Genomic DNA, 12,445 nt, shown 5'->3' on the forward strand with positions numbered 1-12,445 from the left:
GGAATAGATCCCTTTAAGCACCGTCGTCTGAACTTACAAATATAGACAAAAACAACATAGCGCCTTCAGTGCTGATAGAGAATGCAGAGGAAGGCTCGCTCTAGCAGCCACTTTCTTAGTTCTGTGCCTAAGGGCCTGGGATCAACCTGGCATCAAAGGAGAAGCTGGAAGCTCGGTGCTCAGACTCCTAACCAGAGGGACATGGTGTACCCTGAGGACCCGTATTGGAAGACACAGAGTTCTTTAGCAAAGATGGAGATGTGAAAGTTTGTGTCTGCACATGCCTACATGTGCTAAATACTGTAGCTCAGTGGTTAAGAGCACAGGCTGGGGGTTCAATTCCCAGCACCCTTATGGTGCCTCACAATGGTCTGTAACTCTGGTTCTAGGGAATCTGATGCCTTTTTCTGGCCTCTACTGGCAACGCATGCAGTGTGCACAGACAAGCCTATGGGCAAGTATCCATATACATAAAATAATAGTAATAAAATTTTAAAAATTCTATTTCAGCAGGGTATCTCTCTCTCTCTCTTTTGTTTTTTGTTTTTGTTTTTTTGTTTGTTTTTTTTTTTTTTTTTTTTTTGAGACAGGGTTTCTCTGTGCAGCCTTGGCTGTCCTAGAGTCACTTTGTAGACTGGGCTGGCCTCGAACTCACAGCGTGCTGGGATTAAAAGTGTGCGCCATTATGCCCAGCCCCAGCAGGGTGTCTCTTTAGAGATTTATTTCCTGACAGTTGGGGGCAGAGTTAGTGTGACTAGTTTGCATCCTTACAATATTGTACCAGAGTGCCATTTCAGAATGTACCTTCTTCTGTGACAGCTGCAGTCTGTCACCTGCTGGTTCTCATTATTAACACTGATTGGTGTTTTAATTATGTGTATTTGTGAGGTGCATTGTGACAGTTGAGTGCATATGTACAGGGTGCAGTGCTGGGCTTGCCCTCCATCTGGTCAGACGTGTGTGGTACTAGAGCTGGGAATGCCGCAGCTGATGATGCTTTCAGTTCTGACGTGGCTCCTACTTTTTTGAAACATATTTCTGTCTCTTAAATTTTTATTCACAGTTTCTGCTTTCCAAGACAGAAACAAGAATGTGATTTTAATTTCTGAGCAGACTAATGTTAACAGAAGAAAGAATTACCATATCTATTTATACATTATATTATTGTTTAATATACTATATATAACATCTATATAAAGCACCTATATGGTAATATATATTACATATATAATATATACTTGTTTTTTGTGTGTCAAAATCAGTAGGTGGACACTTGGTTCTATATTCCCTCAGGATTTCAGCTGTGTGTTTCTTAAAGTGCCTCTTAGTCTTCTTGCTGGCATTCCACGGGGATTCAAACACTGTAAAGGAGGGGAGAGTGCTGCCCCGACTCTTTAGCCTGCTTGTGGGACCCTTCTACACCCCCCTCCACCCCATTACTGGGTTTCCCTGCCCAGCTTGATGTGATGGTGTGTGCCCGGTCTTATCAATACTTGTTATGCTGCGTTTGGTTGGTGTTCTGGGAAGTCTGCTCTTTTTTTTGAGGGGAAGAAGCTAGGGGGAGGGGAGGGAGGGGAAACTGAGGTCAGGGTGTAATATATGAGAAAAAATGTAAAAGAATTGGCTTCTTCCCAGGTGTCCTCACTGTTCCTGCTGTTGCTGTCGGTCCTTGGTGCCTTTCCTGTCCTCCAAAGCATCCCTCCCAGCTTGAATATACTTGCTCTGACCTTGCCTGACCTTGCAGCTGCATTCCCCCGTCCCCCCACACTTCTTTTGGTATTAGCTGGATGTTTTGTGTCTGTCTCTCTTTCTTCCTCCATCTTTTAACATCCCAGTAAGAGAACAAAGGCTGGTGCAGTGGTGGGGACATGAAACATGACTGCTGACTGGACTGTTTAAAGAGAGGTGGACGGTGGGCGGGAGGACACTGCTTCTTCTCGCTCTTGCTGTTGCCTGTTTGTGCTTTGATTTTTTTTTTTTTTCTGGTGTGTTTGTTACCCCTTTCCCCAAAGCCTTCCTCCTGCAGTTTCTACACCAACTTCCTAACACCTTGTGCTAACACTAACACTACCTCACCCTGCAGCAGGGAGATGCCAGGCAGCCTGGAGTTGGCGTAGCCACCACTTCTGAGGAGGTTGGGGCTGTGAAGAGGCAGTGTCATAGGGCTGGACACTGGGGACATTGTCACTAGGATCTGGGTGGCTTGGTGCCATGAGATGAGATGATAAACAGTTCGTTACTTGCTGCCTGTGAGGTAAAGAGAAGGAGCAAGTATCTGAGTCTTACAGGACTCAGTCTTCTGTGTGAGACTGTTACTTCAAAAAACCTGAAGGTTGTTAGTGTTGTCTGTGTGTGATGCCCAAGTGGACTTGCATGCTTGATGCCACAGAGCACGTGCGGAGATCAGAAGTCTCCTTCCGCCTTCACGTGGATTCTGAGAATCAAAGTCAGGCTTGTGTGACAAGTGCTTTTACCCTTTGAACCATCTCACTGGCCCCTGACGATTTCATTTTAAAGTTATAACGTTTTCTTTTTTCTTTTTTTTTTTTAAATTTTGTTTTATTTTAATGACTGATCCACGTGAGGCCACAGCCAGGCCACTATGTACAGACACGAGGGAAGCTTCATTTCTTGGTTTCCTCCTCCTTGGACAGGGTCTTGATGATCTCCTCCTTCTTGGCCTGGAGGCGCTCCTCCCGGCGCTTGTGTGCTTCCTTGGTCTTAGACCTGCGAGCCTCAGCCTGGTCAGCCAGGAGCTTCTTGCGGGCCTTGTCCGCCTTCAGCTTATGGATGTGCTCCATGAGGATCCGCTTGTTTTTGAACACGTTCCCCTTGACCTTCAGGTACAGGCTGTGGTACATATGGCAGTCAATCTTCTTAGATTCTCGGTATCTCCTCAGGAGCCGGCGCAGGATTCTCATCCTCCTCATCCAGGTCACCTTCTTGAGCATGCGGGCATTGGCGGTACCCTTCCGCTTCCCTATGCCCATATGCCTGCCCTTCCAGCGAGCCAAGGTGTTTTTCCGGCACCGAGCCTGGGAATGGACTGTCACAGGTTTCCAGATGATCAGCCCATCTTTTATCAGCTTCCTGATTTGCTGACGGGAGTTGGCATTGGCGATTTCGTTGGTCTCATTGGGATCCAACCAGACCTTCTTTGTCCCACAGCGGAGGACACTAGAGGCAAGCCTCTTCTGTAGCCTGAGCATACTCATGGCTATAACGTTTTCTTTTTGTCAAAACCCACCAAATTTTGCCATTCACAGAAATATTTAAATATTTCATGTGACTATATTGGCATGTCATGACTTGCATTTTAACAGTTCAGCTTGTGTGTGTGGGCAGTGGGGGCTGTTGTTTACATAATCCAGGTGAATGCTACCATGATGTGTCCTATGTCCTATCAGAGCCCAGAAAAAAAAAACACACACATTATTGGCCTTTGGATACTTTGTAATTGCTTCAGAGTAGTGTGAGTTTTTTTCATTAATTTATTTATTTAATCAGTCTTATCAAAGAAGTCCCCTCCCCCAAGTCCCACTCTCCCACCCCTCCTCCAGCCTCCCATCCCTTTATCCTCAGAGAAGGGAAGGCCCCTATGGCTAACAACCCACCTTGGCAGCCAATCACAGCAGGACTAAGCACATCCTCTTCCACTGGGGCCTGACAAGGCAGCCCAGCTAGGGTAAGGGGACCCAAAGGCAGGCAACAGAGTCAGAGACAGCCCTTACTCCAAATTGTTAGTTGACAGACATGCTGACCAAGCTGCACATCTGCTACATGTGTGTAGGGGACATAGGTCCAGCCCATGCATGCTCTTTAGTTAGTGGTTCAGTTTCTGTGAGCTCCCATGGGCCTAGGTTAGTTTACTTGTAGCTCTTCTTGTGGTGCTCTTGACACCCTGTCCGCCCCCCCCTCGCAGCCCCCCCACTCAGTCCTTCCTCCCACTCTTCCACAAGACTTCCTGAACTCGGCCTATTGTTTGCCTGTGGGTCTCTGCATCTGTTTCCATCAGCTGCTGGGTGAAGCCTCTCAAAAGACAGTTACACTAGGCTCCTGTCTGCAAGCACAGCAGAGCATCATTAATAGTGACGGGTTGGCTCTCTCCCATGGGGTGGGTCTCAGGTTGGGCCAGTCATTGCTTGCCACTCCCTCACTCTCTGCTCCATCTTAATCCCTACACTTCTTGTAGACAAGACAAATTTTGGGTCACAGGTTTTGTGGGTGGGTTGTTGTTCCCCTCTTTCCCCTGGAAGTTCCACCTGGCTACAGGAGCTGGTGACCTCAGGCTCCGCATCCCTCACTCCTGGAAGTCTCAGCTAGGGTCACCCCAGAGATACCCCACGCACACTGATTTCTGTCCTCTCTCCCAGTCCTCCCTCCACTCCACTCTCCCCACGCCTGATCCTCACCCCCTCCCATTCCCTGTTTCTCTCCCCAGCCCCTCTCCTACTCTTTTCCGTCCCTCCATTTGAGGTGTCTACTGATTTCCCCTTCTGAGTGAGATGCAAGCATCCTCCCTTGGGTGGTCCTTGTAACTTTGGGTCTGTGGGTTGTAGCATGGTTACCCTGTACTGTATGGCTAATATCCACTTATAAGTGAGTATATACCATGCATGTCTTTCTGGGCCTGGGTTACCTCACTCAGGATGATATTTTCCAAATCTGTCCGCTTACCTGCATGATGTCTTTGTTTTTCATAGCTGAGTAGTAGTCCATTGTGCAAATGTACCAGAGTTTCTTTATCCATTCTTAGGTTGAGGGACGTCTGGGTTGTTTCCAGTATCTGGCTATTATGAATAAAGCTGCTGTGAACATAGCTGAACAAGTGTCCTTGTTGTGTGGCAAGGCGTCTTTTGGGTATATGCCCAGGAGTAGTATGCCTTGGTCTTGTGGTAGAGCTATTCCAGTTTTTTTGAGAAACTGCCAGGTTGATTTCCAAAGTGGTTGTACAAATTTGCATTCCCACCAGCAGTGTAGGAGTGTTCCCTTTTCTCCACATCCTCGCCAACATGTGCTGTCACTTGAGTTTTTGATCTTAGCCATTTTGATAGATATAGGATAGAATCTCAGAGTTGTTTTGATTTGCATTTCCCTGATGACAAAGGATGTTGAACATTTCATTAATAGCTTCTTGACCATTAGAGATTCCTCTGTTGAGAATTCTCAGTACTTCATTTTTTAATTGAATTATTTGGTTTATTGTTATTTAATTTCTTGAGTTCTTTATATATTTTAGATGTTAGACTTCTGTCCAATGTAGGGTTGGTGAATATCTTTTCCCAATCAGTAGGCTACTGTTTTGTTCTGTTATCAGCATTCTTTGCCTTACAAAGAAGCTTTTCAGTGTCATGAGGTCCCATTTATTATTAATTGTTGGTCTTAGTGCCTAAGCTGTTTGTGTTCTGTTCAGGAAGTTGTCTCCTGTACACACACACTATTGGCTTTTGGATACTTTGTAATTGTTTTACAGTAGTGTGGATTTTTAATTCAAATTATTTTATATTTTTTTTATGGGAGGAGGGTGACTATGAGAATGTGCGTGTGCCATGGTAAGCAGTATAGGTCAGAGAACAACCCAGGATATTCTGGGAATTGAACTGAGGTTCTCAGGCTTGGCAGCAAGCATCTTTATCCATTAATCCATTTCACTAGTCCAATAATGTGAAATTAATCTGGCTACTTTTGGTCTCCCTCTGAAAATATGCCATGTGGTTAATTTGCTGTAATTTTCTCAGTGACACTGGAGACCAAGTTAAGAGTGATTTTTTTACCTGAACAGCCCAGACACAAGCTAATGAAATCACAATTTTCCTCATATAATAAATACCCTTTGCCCTGTGTTTTATCTATACAATAGCTAAGATTCCTGAAAGTCTTGCAGAGCTATGGCCAAGCCATGGGCAGGCAGGCAATAGAAGGTGTGCTTCCATACTCCCAGGACCTCTGTGTCATAGTCATACCTTCTCATTTGTTAGCCTTTGTTTCCTGCTAGGGCAGGTGTTTCTCTCCCAGAGCCACCTACCTGGGAAATTCTGAAAATATTTCTTTTATTGTGTTAAAGCCCAAAGGTTTTCTTTGCATTATATACTTCTAGTCTTATTTTAATTTTATTAATTCTTATCTTCTACCTTAATGAAGAAAGTGTCACACTGTTGTGCCTTCCAGCTATGAGATACTTGTAAATACCATAATTAAAAATAATCCCCACGATCATAGCCAGTGCTCCACGGAGGTACCTGCACATCTCTGTTCATGAAATCAGCTGGAAAGTCCATCGAGTGGTATTGGCTCATATACACAATGGAAGTTTATCAGCAGTCTTTAAAGAGATTAAAAATATTGTACATGATATGGCCATGTAGAAGATCAAAACAATCCATTGACAAACTAAATTAACAGCCAAGGTGCCTGGGCACTGAATCAGCAAACATTATACTAGGTGTGTATGGAAGCAGTCATCCTGAGGAGCAGGAGCGTTTATACCCCATTCATGAGTTGGGCTGGAGCTAAGACATTTATTTTTTAGGTGCAGAGGTAGGAAAAGACACACAGAGACTAGTGGAGAATTCAACAGAATGTTGTCTAGATGCCCAGGACATACAGGCTTCTGGAGACGTACGCTGTCCTGGTACCATGGAAACCGAACAAGGAGCAGCTTGAGCGTGGACCAGAATTCAGTAGTGCTTGTGAAGGAAATCATGGAAGTTTCCAGAGTCCACAGCCTAAGTTAGTTCTGAGAACCTGTGCCTCTCTGTTTCCGCTGGGAGCTGAGGCTGCCAGCCACGGCCTCACCTTGAGAATCATTGCACAGGGGAATTGTGTGGTGGCCTCCAAGACACAGGGCGGTTCCCTGCTGTGCGGCTCACAACCAGGAGCTTTATAAGCAGCTGACCTGAGGAAGGGTGGCCTGTATGTCTTCCCCCAATGGCTCAGCTAATGCATCTGTTACACATTTATTTTTTAAAATATATTTTATTAATTTATTCATATTACATCTCAATTGTTATCCCATCCCTTGTATCCTCCCATTCCTCCCTCCCTCCCATTTTCTCCTTACTCCCCTCCCCTATGACTGTGACTGAGGGGGCCTCCTCCCCCTGTATATGCTCATAGGGTATCAAGTCTCTTGTTGGTAGCCTGCTATCCTTCCTCTGAGTGCCACCAGGTCTCCCCATCCACATTTAAACTGAATGTGTCCATACGAACAAACATGCACCGTTAATGCGCGTGCCTGCAAGCTCCCATGGTATTTGTAGAAGCGTAAGTAGTCACCTGCATGCAGAAGCGCGCACAAGAATAACTAGAAGCAGACACCTGTTCTAGGTAAGTTCTAGGGGAGCAATAAGAAACGGGTCTCTTCTCTGTGGCCTTTTAGCTTTCTGCTGGTTCATCAGAATGGGATGAAAGGAAATGCGGCAATGCCAATGTCTTCCTTGCTGTAAGACTTAGTTCTCTGCCACTGCACAGGAAGGCCTATGCTATCTGCCGGCTCTTCCCTTCCCTCCTCTGTTTCTTCACTCCCTTAGCTACAGCTGTTTTTAATCACACCCAGTCAACTCCAGGCTCTTTGCACACCAGCTTTCCTCTGGGGGTCATACATATTTGCTGTGGCAGAGTTTCAGGCTCTCAGATCATTCAGGCCCCTTGTCAAATGCCTTCTGCATAGCTAAGACAGGACTTCAATCTTCCCGGCCTTCTATTCCACATTCTCCTCAGATACATTAAATTTGTATGATACCCTTTCATCGCCTGTCTGTTGAACCCTGGCCAGTCTCAGAAGCTGTTCTGCACATAGGCAGGCAGCCTTCCCTCCCTATTCTTGGCATCAGCAATCAGGCACGTGGATGCAGTAATCAATGAGTATTGGGATATGAGAAGCATTGCTGAAATCTCCCTGCCTCCACAGAAGGACACAAGGACCAGAAACAAGACCTGCCCTTCCTTGTTTCTTCAGTGTGGAAGCGGCAGCCCCTCCCTCCCTCCAACGGTCTGGAGAATTCTCATGTCCTCTGACAAGCAGCCAGTTGGGAGTGTGCCCCACCCTTGCCTCTGTCACGCTCCTCTAAGGCTGACCGTCTTGGGTCAAGCTGCACCCTGTGTCTCACCAGACGAGTTTTCAGTGCTCTGGGCTGACGTTGTCCCACCAAGGGAAGAGACAGCAGAGATGCAAACGTAGTGACAGGTTTACTCTGCCTTAACGGAAGAGCCCATCCAGAGTGTGGCCACACCGGTGCTGCAGCCACCTACCTGTTGCAGAGGAAAAATGACACAAAGATAGAAGGAAATAATCTCATTTTGTGTTACGGAGGTAAAGCTGCAGTAGTCCGATTCTCCCAAGGCCACACTGAGCCTTGTTGGTATTTGCTGCATTTTGTAGCCTTTGTGAAAATGATTAAATAGCCAAGGTGCTCACATGACGCTAGGCAGAATAATCAGCACAGAGATTGTTTGCTGAAAGCATGATTCGCTGTTTTCAATTCCTGTTGCTGCTCCAGAGGCTGAAAGGTGTCAATTTGCCTATTCACTGCAAGCAGACAGTTGATTAAGCAGGCGGGAGAAAGATGGGACTGATTCTCTGCAGCTTGAGTAGAATCAGGCTGGCAATTCATTAAAATTTGCAGCTGAAAACTCTGCCAGACATTTAAAGAAGAACTAATAGCAGCAGTCCTCAAATTGGCTCCATAAAATAGTCTCCGTGTAGCCAGTGCCACCAAAACCCTGATGCAGTCCCAATGACTAGAACTAGAGACCAATAACCTTGATGGGGTAGGTGCAGAGATTCTTAATAAAACACTTGCAAATTGATTCAACAACACTTAAAAAAATCACACACCATAATCAAGTTGGTTCACTTCATGGATCCAGGGATAGTTCAAAATATGCAAACCAGTAAACATTATGCAATACTTATATAGAATAAAGAATTTCAAAACTCATGATCATCTCAATAGATGGGGAAAAAGTCTTTGATAGAATTTGGAACCCCATTCATGATAAAAACTGAGTAAACTATATACAGAAGAAACATATATAACATAATAAATACTGTATAGACAACCCGTACCAACGTTGTGCAGAAACCTTTCACAGTGTTGGTAGGCATGTCAGTTATCACAGACACCAAGGAACCAAGTGTGGAAGTACCCTAAACCAAAAAATAAAAAAATAAAAAATAAAAATAAATTAAAAAAATAGAACTACCATGCAATCCAGCTATCTTACTTTTGGGTAAGCATTTGTCTTAATCATTTTTCTATTGCTGTGATTAAAAAAAAAAAAAAAAAAGAGAACTATGTCCCAGGCACCCTATACAGGAAAATATTTAGTTTGCCTTACAAAGCATTAAGAGCCCATGATTGTGAGTGAAAGGATGTCCGAGGGATCAGTCACATTTGATCCACAGCCATGAGGCATTGGGAGGGAGAGGGGCACTGTGAATCTAGTGCATCTTCTGAAACCTCAGAGCCCCTCCCCAGTGATACTCCGCCTCTAGCGAGGCTCACTTCCTAAGCCTTCCTGAATGGTTCCATGAACTTGAGACCAAGTTTTCAAATACATGACACATCAGAGGAATTGAAATTAGCATCCAGTGACACCTGCATAGCTATGCTTATCATTGGCTGAGTCAGGGATTCAGCGTAGATGCCCATTGATGGATAAAGAAAGTTATATGTACACACACATACACACAGTAGAGTCTTACTCAGACAAAAAGAATGAAATTATGCTTTATTTTTCTTTAGGAAAGCGAGTGGAAATGGAAATGTTAGGCAAAATAAGCCAGACTCAGAAGAGAGATCTCACATGGCCCAGATGGAGGTGGAGAGTCAGGGGCCGTGCCCATTGATGTGAGCAGGAGGAGAGTGCCTCTCTGCTCCAGGCCAAGATCTTCCCTGTTGTATATTTATTTTCAGGAGGGATGGTTTATTTGCAAGAGGGAAGTGAGCTGAGCAGTGCCTACAGTGCTGCCTTCTCTTGCGTTTATTTTAGATACTGAGCTGGGTGGGGCTGTGCACTGCCAACCTGAGCAGATGGTGCTCCAGGAGCTGTCCTCAGATGGAATGCATGAGTCAGAAGGGAGTGCATTCTACATGCTTTGCAGAGCTGAAACAGGAAGCAGATCACGCATGAAGTGAGCATGGTGTGACAGCCCCCATGGGCACCGTAGCAATATGCCACTGGCCTTCTTGGTTATCTGTCTGATTTCATGTTAAGAAGGAATTGAACTCTTCACATGGTGGGTGATTTGAATAATATCAATTCCTGGGTGGAGGATGAAAATTGGGGATGCAACTCATGAAATCCTAATGTTCATAGCACTCAAAATCAAAAGCTGTGAGCTCAGGGTTCTAGGGAAGTTTACATTAATCCTAGCATACACACACACACACACACACACACACACACACACACACACACACACACACACACACACACACGGTCATGAGGCTCACTAAATGAGTGCTTCTGACTTGATGAAATGGTATCTGCTGAAAATCTGTAGATAGATGAAGCCATTGGAAACAATGTTAAAAACAAGGTGATACAACCATTTGAGTGTCTGATCACTTTGACTCTTGAACCTGACTGGGAATACTGCCCACTCTTTCTAATGTTACTACAAATCAAGTGGTACCTGTGTTCTGGAAACAGCACATATTACCTGGTCTACAAAGAACTTGAAGAAGGAGGAGGAGGAGGAAGAGGAGAAGAAAAAGGAAAAAGGAAGGAGGAAGAGGAGGAACATGAGGAAGAAGAAGAGGATGAAGAGGAAGGAGGAGGAAGAAGAAGAAGAAGAAGGAGAAGCAGCAGCAGCAGCAGTAGCGCAAATAGGCTCCAAATATGCCTCTGGGCCCAGAATAAGCAGAGGAAAAGAACAGGGTATAAGCTGTTTCTTTAGGGTGGGGTGAGGTGGGGTGGGGAGGAGGGGGAGCTGACTCAGCCTTTTAAAGTACCTAGACACTCTTCTGACCACCTGTGCTGTAGAAAGTGCGGAACCAGACCAAATCAAACTTGTCACTGCAAGAGTAGAAATGGGCCATTAGAGTAGTTTTGGAACTTATGAAAAGCTCACAATTAAATATATGCTGCGTAGTTAGAATGTGCCAATGAGAAATGCATCCTGGAGGTTTTCATAAGTGCCCAATGTATAATTGGATCAATTTCTCCATTGACTCCCTGTTAGCTCTTCCGTTCCTGTACCCTTCCCTTTTCCTGATTGTCCATGTCTTTCCCCACTAGATCCCACAGATGAGAGAGCGCGTTGTAATATCTGTGGTTTTGATGATCTCAAGTTGCATCTACTTTCCTGTAAACAACACAGTTGTCTTCATGGGCGAAGAAAGCCTCGCTGCACATACCACACTCTTTTATTCTTCTGTTGAAGACTCATCCTGCACCTGGGCTGTGTGGCTAGTGTGCTGATTTCTGTAATCCACTGGCTTTGAATCCCTGCTTCCAGTTTTGCACTCAACCATCATAGTGTTGGCTGGTTTTCTTTCTTACTCACAGTGCACAAAAAGCTGAGAAGAGATGCTGCCTTTGCTCTGATTTGTATGCACACAGACCATATTAGAATCATGAGAGCAGTGCTTACATGGGTTCAGGGAGCATTTGCAAGCAATCTTTGCTCCCCAGATTAGTTTACAACAGAAATGTTAACGAAGACAGGAATTTGAACACTAGAGTTTGATTCATCTGTTACTCAGCTTGGAGTTTCAGTGATTTTCTCTCACATTGTGGCAGCATGTCTAGTACTTGGATAATGAACTTTAAGCTTTAATGATGAACCTGTCTTTTATTTTTTTAAAGGAACATATTTCTGGGGTCTGTAGCATCTCTCATAGCCTTGGCTATAGGTATTGGTGTAAGCATTATTGTCCCTGTTACAGATACTGCTGCTAGCATTGCTATGGGGGTGGTAGACAGAGGCGATGGTATCATAGTGTTGCTTTAGATGGTTCTGTGGACACTGGTGAAGGTATTGTAGGCATTGCTGCAGGTGTTGTAGGCCTTACTGAGCAAGACGTAGGATAAGCAAACAATTCAAGGTGAATATATAAAGTTGATAGGGAAAGAAGAAATTCAAGCCAAATGGGTATAATACTAACTATATTCTAGATTCATCTTAGTGAAGTGCTTTTTTTTTTTTTTATTATTAGTGACTTTTCAAACTTGACTACTTTTAGTATAAAATCAATATAGAACTTCAAGAGAGGTAAGGAATATTCAGAAAGCAGCACAGCATGTACATGACAGCTTTGGCCATGGCTGCTGTTTGTGGAAGTACTGGAGCATCCACACTGACCCCCACAGGTGAGGGGGATCGCTACTCTCATCTCTTAAGCAGGACGTGTCTAGACGACTCTGTTGCTGTCTACCTGACTGCTGGTGGTGTTTTATTCCTCAGGTAGTATCTCGGGGTTCAGTATGAACAAACTCA

General features: G+C 44.7%; 1 protein-coding gene and 1 long non-coding RNA gene across 2 annotated transcripts in view; one reads left to right on the forward strand and one right to left on the reverse strand.

Moving 5' to 3' along the window:
• Positions 1 to 12,445, forward strand: part of LOC127210056 (uncharacterized) — a 412,763-nt gene that overhangs the window by 110,991 nt on the left and 289,327 nt on the right. The window lies entirely within an intron of this gene.
• Positions 2,545 to 3,215, reverse strand: LOC127210054 (60S ribosomal protein L19-like). The gene has a single exon (XM_051169748.1). The coding sequence runs from the start codon at positions 3,213 to 3,215 to the stop codon at positions 2,625 to 2,627; it is 591 nt and encodes a 196-aa protein (XP_051025705.1). The 3' UTR covers positions 2,545 to 2,624.

Source organism: Acomys russatus, chromosome 27, assembly GCF_903995435.1.
Source record: "Acomys russatus chromosome 27, mAcoRus1.1, whole genome shotgun sequence".
Lineage (NCBI taxonomy): Eukaryota > Metazoa > Chordata > Mammalia > Rodentia > Muridae > Acomys > Acomys russatus.